This window comes from Manihot esculenta, chromosome 4, assembly GCF_001659605.2.
Source record: "Manihot esculenta cultivar AM560-2 chromosome 4, M.esculenta_v8, whole genome shotgun sequence".
NCBI lineage: Eukaryota > Viridiplantae > Streptophyta > Magnoliopsida > Malpighiales > Euphorbiaceae > Manihot > Manihot esculenta.
In genome coordinates this window covers 19,818,955-19,827,026 of record NC_035164.2, presented here as the reverse complement: position 1 = coordinate 19,827,026, position 8,072 = coordinate 19,818,955, and the positions used below count along the sequence as shown (strand labels likewise).

General features: G+C 42.6%; 1 protein-coding gene across 1 annotated transcript; it reads left to right on the top strand.

Moving 5' to 3' along the window:
• Window positions 1-4,934: 4,934 nt before the first annotated feature.
• Window positions 4,935-7,746, top strand: LOC122723458. Its single transcript, XM_043955603.1, has 5 exons — window positions 4,935-6,694; window positions 6,778-7,098; window positions 7,199-7,298; window positions 7,382-7,681; window positions 7,732-7,746. Exons 1-5 carry the CDS (start codon window positions 4,935-4,937, stop codon window positions 7,744-7,746), a joined length of 2,496 nt encoding a protein of 831 aa, XP_043811538.1.
• Window positions 7,747-8,072: the final 326 nt, after the last annotated feature.

Sequence of the window (8,072 nt, the reverse complement as noted above, 5' to 3'; positions counted from 1 at the left end):
TTCAGGACTAGATATGGGCATTTTGAGTTCCTTGTGATGCCGTTCGGGTTAACCAACGCCCCTGCAGCATTCATGGATCTCATGAACAGAGTATTTAGCCAATACCTGGATCACTTTGTTATTGTCTTCATAGATGATATCTTAGTGTATTCCAGGAACGCAGAGGAGCATGCCCATCATCTGAGGTTGGTTCTGCAGACCTTGAGGGAACATGGCTTGTATGCCAAGTTCTCTAAGTATGAGTTCTGGCTGAGGAGCATTTCGTTCTTGGGGCATGTAGTGTCAGAGAATGGGATAGAGGTGGACCCCAAGAAGACAGAAACTGTGGCTAACTGGCCTAGACCCACTTCAGTGACAGAGATTAGAAGTTTCTTGGGTTTGGTAGGTTACTACAGGAGGTTCGTTCAGGATTTCTCAAAGATTGCAGCTCCTCTGACCAGACTAACCAGGAAGAATCAGAAGTTTGTGTGGACCGACCAGTGCGAAGAGAGTTTTGAAGAGCTTAAGAAGAGGTTGACTTCAGCACCAGTTTTAGCTCTGCCATCTGGTGATGAGGACTTTACAGTCTTTTGTGATGCGTCCCGTGTGGGACTAAGTTGTGTACTAATGCAGAATGAGAGGGTGATCGCTTATGCTTCTAGACAGCTGAAGAAGCATGAGTTGAATTACCCCACACATGACCTGGAGATGGCAGCAGTAATCTTTGCACTCAAGATGTGGAGGCACTACCTCTATGGGGTTAAATGTGAGATCTTCACGGATCATAAAAGCCTGCAGTACATCCTGAGTCAAAGAGATTTGAATTTGAGACAGAGGAGATGAGTGGAGCTGCTGAGTGACTATGATTGCAAGATTCAGTACCATCCGGGTAAGGCGAATGTTGTGGCAGACGCCTTAAGCCGGAAATCACTCGGCAGTTTATCCCACACATCGGCAGAGAGGAGGCCAGTGGTGAAGGAGTTTTACAAGCTCGTTGAGGAAGGTCTACAGATGGAGTTGTCTGGTACAGGTGCTTTGGTGGCCCAGATGAGAGTGGCACCCGTGTTTCTGGAGCAGGTGGCTCAGAAACAGCATGAGGACCCAGAGTTAGTGAAGATTGCCAGGACTGTTCAGTCAGGCAATGATAGTGAGTTCAGATTCGACAGCAAGGGGATCCTCCGCTATGGGAGCAGACTATGTGTACCAGATGACATAGGGCTAAAAGGAGACATTATGAGAGAAGCTCATAATGCAAGATACAGCGTTCACCCCGGGGCCACCAAGATGTATCAAGATCTAAAGAAGGTTTATTGGTGGCCAGCTATGAAGAAGGAAGTGGCACAGTTTGTGTCAACCTGCGAAGTGTGTCAGAGGGTGAAGCTGGAACATCAGAAGCCGGCTGGAATGCTTAACCCGCTACCTATTCCAGAATGGAAATGGGTAAATATAGCTATGGACTTCGTAGTGGGGTTACCGGCAGCGTCCAACAGATTGGACTCCATATGGGTGATTGTGGACAGACTCACTAAATCTGCTCACTTCATCCCTGTCAGGAGTGACTATTCTGTGGACAAGTTGGCGCAGGTGTATGTCGATGAGATCATTAGACTGCATGGGGTTCCTGTTTCGATAGTGTCAAATAGAGGGCCCCAGTTCACCTCCAGGTTTTGGCGGAGTCTGCAGAGTGCCATGGGTACCAGGTTGGATTTCAGTACTGCCTTCCACCCACAGACGGACGGACAGTCAGAAAGGACCATCCAGACCATAGAGGATATGCTCAGGATGTGTGTGCTGGACTTTGGCGGTTCTTGGAGGCAGCATCTACCTTTTGTGGAGTTTGCCTACAATAACAGCCATCATGCTAGCATCGGGATGGCTCCATATGAAGCTTTGTATGGGAGGAAGTGCAGATCACCTGTTTGCTGGGAAGAAGTGGGAGAAAAGGCCTTGGTAGGGCCTAAGCTAGTTGAGATTACCAGCAGAGTAGTACCCATAATCAGAGAAAGAATCAAGACTGTTGCAAGCAGACAGAAGAGTTATGCAGACATCCGCAGAAGGTAGGTCGAGTTTCAGGAGGGGGATCTGGTGTTGCTCAAGGTGTCTCCTATGAAGGGAGTGGTTCGCTTCGGGAAGAAAGGTAAACTAGCCCCACGATACATCGGACCCTTTGAAATCTTTCAAAAGATTGGGAATGTGTCGTACAAGCTGGATTTACCTGCTTCAATGGAAAAGATCCATCCGGTTTTCCATGTTTCGATGTTGAGGAAGTTTGTGTCAGATCCGAGCAAGGTTCTTAGTGAGCCTGATGTGGAGGTCCAAGAGGATCTCACCTATGTTGAACAGCCAGTACGGATCATAGACACCCAGATCAGAAAGTTAAGGAACAAGGAAATCCCGATGGTGAAAGTCCTGTGGAACCACCACAATTTGGAGGAATGCACTTGGGAGACACGGGAGTCTATGCTCCAGCAGTACCCTAATCTCTTTTAAGGTTAGATCTCTATGTGCTATGTATGTATGTATGTTATGTTTTATGCCATGTTATGTGCTAGTTGAGAAACATTCGGGGACGAATGTTCTTAAGGGGGGGAGAATGTAATACCCGGCTAGACTTCGGTATCGGAATTCCTACCGTCCGGTGGAATCTCGGATGTCGGAAGCCTCTAGTAGGGTAGAAACATGTTTTCATAAAATGTTTTAAGGTATTTCATAGTTTTAAGTAAAATGGAAATGAGTTTTTGCATAAAAACAACCTTGAAGGAAAACTCAGGTTCGGCCGCCGAATCTCAAGTTTGGCCGCCGAACATGCATGCCTTCGGGAGCGCCTTTAGGCCCCCGAAAGCATAAGTGAGGAAAGTCCAGGTTCGGCCGCCGAACCTCAAGTTCGGCCGCCGAACATGGCATGCATGCGGAGGCACGTTCGGCCCCCGAACGTGGCCTGACCAGCCACTATAAAAGGGTCCCTTAGCCGAAAACGGGCGAGCTTTTTCCCCATTTCCGGCCAAGGTGAGCTCTCCGCCGTCCCTCACCGATCTTGAGTTCTTTCCTTCCAATCTTACTCGATTTTCATGAGTTTTTACTTTTTTTTGAAGATTTTCAAGCTTTGAGCAAGTTTTGGAGCTTTGAGGTTCAAAAACTCAAATCTCTTCCAACTCCAAGTTAGATCGCCTCCACCCTCGATCTTCAAGAGGTAAGAGTCGATCTCTAGCTTACATTATGTTTTAAGCAAGTTTTATGCAAGTTCATGGGGTAGAAAATGCATGTGTAGCTTATGTTGAGCTTATGGGTTTTTGATGTGATTTTGAACAATGTGAGTTGCTTGTGTGTTGTAATTGGTGTTTTTGATGGTTTGATGCCCCTAGGAACTTGTATGTTTGCTTGTGTATGATTGAGGAATGTTGTAGAATAGGTTTATGCATGTTTGGATGAGATAGGAGGCATAAATGCATAGGGGAGCTGAGTTTCTGCCATTCTAGGAGAAACCAGGTTCGGCAGCCGAAGGAACTTTCGGTCGTCGAACATGCTTGTAGAGGCAGCCTTCGGCTGCCGAAGCTTGCCCCCGAAAGGAGACTTTCGTCTCTGTCTCGGACTTTCGGCCGCCGAAGGTGCCGCCGAACATGCATGAGTTTCGCCTCTGTCTGGGAGTTTCGGCCGCCGAAGGTGCTGCCGAACCTGCCTGACTTTCGGCTCTGGAGGGACTTTCAGCTGCCGAACCTGCCGCCGAAAGTGCCCTGTCCAGCCCTTTCTTGCATGTTTTTCTATGATTATTCCATGATGTTTTAGGCGGTTTTTGGGGAATAGTTTAGAGTTATGTTCACGTATGTTTGGTCCCTCATTTGAGTCCACCTGTGTAGGTTCGGACCCGAGAAACCAAGGACCCCCGCAGTGAGTCTGTTGCCCCAGTGTCTGGTCAGAGCTATCCAGAGGTGAGTGGAATAAACCTTTACGTTTAAAGTAAATAAATTTCAAAGTTTTGAGCATTGTTCATGCATCATGAATGCCATGTGATGAATTAGGTTGCTTGCATTAGAATTCACGAATATGTTGCATTGCACATTTTGATGTTGATGTGGATGAATGTTGAATGATCCATAGCCTTCGATCTATGATATGACGATATGATATGTACGGTACGGAAAGTAAGACCAGTGGGACCCATTCTACGTTCGCTGGCACTATGTAAGGGAAAGACCAGGACCCATTCTACGTTCTGGCACAGTTGGACCATGTAGAGGGCTATTGGTGACAAGTTCATCCTTGATGTGATTAGCTGTGATGTGATGCATTTCATGTTATCATATGTTTTAAGTGTTTTATTATTCTGCTCACTGGGCTCTAGTAGCTCACCCCTCTCCCAATTTCCCCAGGATTGCAGGTACAGGGTAGACCAGGAGGTTTACAAGAGTAATGAAGTCACGTGTATGTAATAGTTAGTGTGGACATGATAGATGTATTAATGTTATGTAAAAGTACAGTTTCAGACATGTAATGATATTGAGGATTAGATATTGTGCTTGACATTGTGTATGAGGTATCCCTTTTATTACATGATAAAAAATGTTTTATTATGTTCATGAAAGCCAACTCATCTTATGATGTATCGCCCATTGGGGCATTGATGAGATCCCACAGAGGGATCATGTTTATGGATATGGTTATGTGCAGTGCTTGTTCAGGTTGAGTTGGATGTATGAAAGAAAAGTTTTAAATTTTTATGTATGCTGTGATCATGTATGGGATTAAACAGGTTTTCAGGTTGCAAGTCAGGCTTGCTACGGGTCTTGGCGGCCTTAAGCCGACCCGGATCCTAGCGCCGGTAGTGGTCCGATTTTCGGGTCGTTACACCTAATGCCGAGGCACAAAGGTTGTATGAAATATTACAAGCAGCAAGTGAAGAGTTATGGCCAGGATGCAATAATCACATAAAACTGTCTGCTGTGGCACGTTTGATCAACATGAAATCGGAGCATCATTTCTCTGTAAAATGTTTTGATCAGATTGTCGAGTTTTTGAAAGAAGTTCTACCCGAAGATAATGTGCTTCCTGATAATTTTTACAAAACGAAAAAGTTAATTGAGGGTTTCGGTCTACCAGTGGAAAAGATTGATTGTTGCAGAAATAATTGCATGATATATTGGTCTGGTGACGCTGAGTTACAAGAATGCAAGTTTTGCCAGCTTCCTAGATATAAACGCACGGTAAACAGCTTGACAAAGCAAGTTGTTCAGAAGCCATATAAGAAGATGTATTACTTTCCTCTCACTCCAAGGTTACAACGGCTTTATGCATCAGACGCAACAGCACCCCATATGAGATGGCATGCTGAACATGAATATAAGGAAGGGGTCATGCATCATCCATCTGATTCTCCTGCATGGAAACACTTTAATGCCTGTTATCCATCATTTGGATCAGAGATAAGGAATGTGATGCTTGGATTGTCTACTGACGGATTCCAACCATTTGGACAATCTGGCCAACAGTACTCATCTTGGCCCATCATTCTGACACCGTATAATCTTCCGCCATGGCTGTGTATGAAGTCAGAATATATGTTTCTCACTGTTATAGTTCCGGGCCCAAATAATCCTAAATTTAAAATTGATATATTCTTACAACCCTTAATCGAAGAACTAAAACAATTATGGAACATGGGGGTTGAGACATATGATGTGGATAAGAAGCAAAATTTTCTTATGCGGGTTGCTTTGCTATGGACCATTAGTGACTTTCCTGCTTATGCCATGCTTTCTGGTTGGAGCACTGCAGGAAGGCTTGCATGCCCATATTGTATGGATAACACTGATGCATTTACTTTGCCAAGAGGTGGAAAACAATGTTGGTTTGACAATCATCGCAAATTTTTGAACCATAACCATCCATGGCGGAAGAATAAATCATGGTTTAGAAAAAACAAAGTTGTAACTGAACATGCACCTCTAGTAAGGACTGGAGAGGAAATTTTGCATGAGATAGAGAGTCTTGGATTAATGAAAGTGACAGATCCAGGTTCAGATGTTGTTAATGTTGTTATTAGTAAGACATGTGGATGGAGGAAACGCAGCATATTCTGGGATTTACCTTATTGGAGTTCCTTGCTTATTAGACACAACCTTGATGTAATGCATATTGAAAAGAATTTTTTTGATAACTTGTTCAATACCATTATGAATATAGAGGGTAAAACAAAAGATAATGCAAAAGCAAGAGAAGATATGAGGGAAATATGTCGGCGGCCTGAGTTGGAGGTTAATGCAGAAACTGGCAGGTATCCAAAAGCAATATATGCATTGGACAAATCGGCAAAACAAGTTATTTGTGAATGGATGAAGGGACTCAGATTTCCTGATGGTTATGTATCTAACATGGCTCGATGTGTCGACATGAACAAGTATAGATTATTTAGAATGAAAAGTCATGATTGTCATATTTTCATGCAAAGGTTGTTGCCTATTGCTTTTCGTGAATTATTACCAATGAGAGTGTGGGAAGCAATTACCGAGCTAAGTATTTTCTTTAAGCAACTAACGAGTACGATCTTACGGGAGGAAGATATGCAAAGGCTTGAAGAGGACATTCCGGTTATACTATGCAAATTGGAGCGAATATTTCCTCCGGGTTTCTTCGACTCGATGGAACATCTTCCGGTTCATCTTGCATATGAAGCTCGCATTGGGGGTCCAGTGCAATATCATTGGATGTATCCTTATGAGCGGTAATAATTAATCACTGCTGCTTTTTCAAAATATCAATTATTTAATATGCTTAATTTGTATGCTAATTAATTATGTAATACAGGTACAATGGAATTTTAAAGAAGAATATTAAAAATAAAGCCAAAGTTGAAGGATCAATTGCTAATGCATACTTGGTAGAAGAAGCATCTTCTTTTTGTGCTTACTATTTTGAGTCGCATGTTTCTACAAGGCATCGACGGGTTCCACGTAATGATGATGGTTGCGTAGTGGAAGGTCAGGAGATTGAAGAAAATTTATCAATATTCAAATATCCGGGTAGACCCATAGGTCAATCGAAGAAAAGGATATTGACAAAGGATGAAAGAAATGCAGCTCATTTATATATCTTACTAAATTGTGAAGAAGTTTCGCCATTTATCAAGTATGTGAAATTCACCGCCAAATTATAAATTTAATAGTCTTCTAAAATGCATATATATTCATGGAAATAACCAAAGTTATATAATTTCTCCTAATGCAAGAATATATATTGAGGAACTACGAAGGATATCACCTAACATTACCGATGGGGAGGTAGACATCACATTGGAGAATAACTTTTCCACATGGTTCAAAGCATACGTAAGCTTTATAATACTCGCAATACTACGCTGAATTTGGTGAATGAATTAAAATTAATTTTATATGTTCACTTGTTGTAATAGGTACATGAACCAACCAACACAGTGAACAATCCTCTCATCCAAGATTTAGCCAAAGGACCTGTAAATACAGTGAATGTGTACACAGGATACTATGTAAATGGATACAAATTTCACACTGAGGGACGAAGTGCTAATCGAATGATGGTGAATTGTGGTGTATGCATTAAAGGAACGAACTATAGTGATCAATCAAGTGATTACTATGGTAAGTTAATAGAGGTTCTTGAAGTAGAGTACCCGGCTTTACCTATGAAGCGGACAGTTCTATTCCACTGTGAATGGTTTGATCCTACCCCACATGTTGGAGTGAAAATTCATTTAATGTATAATATTGTGGATGTAAATCAAAGAAGGAGATTTCATAAGTATGAGCCATTTGTTTTGGCTAGCCAGGCACAACGAGTTTATTACATTCCTTATCCTTCTTTAAGACGAGCAAGGTCTGATTGGCAATCTGTGATAAAAATTAAAGCCAGGCCAGTGATTGAATTACCAAATGTTGTTGTACCTTCGACAGCATCAACAACAGATGCATATCAAGAAGATACTGTAACTTTGCAGCCTTTAGTCTTAAATGAAGAAGGATTACCTGAGACATTAAATGATCCAGCGGGTGGTGAAGTGTTGATTTCGGAATTAGTTGAAGAAGAAGAAGAAGATGAGACATATCATTATTCAACTTCAGACAATG

Excerpts from the sequence above, each read along its gene's own strand:
- LOC122723458 (XM_043955603.1), top strand. The coding sequence starts at position 4,935 with ATGAAATCGGAGCATCATTTCTCTGTAAAATGTTTTGATCAGATTGTC. Across the intron at positions 6,695-6,777 it reads TGGATGTATCCTTATGAGCG|GTACAATGGAATTTTAAAGA; the intron begins GTAATAATTAAT and ends TATGTAATACAG. Across the intron at positions 7,099-7,198 it reads GAAGTTTCGCCATTTATCAA|AATATATATTGAGGAACTAC; the intron begins GTATGTGAAATT and ends TCCTAATGCAAG.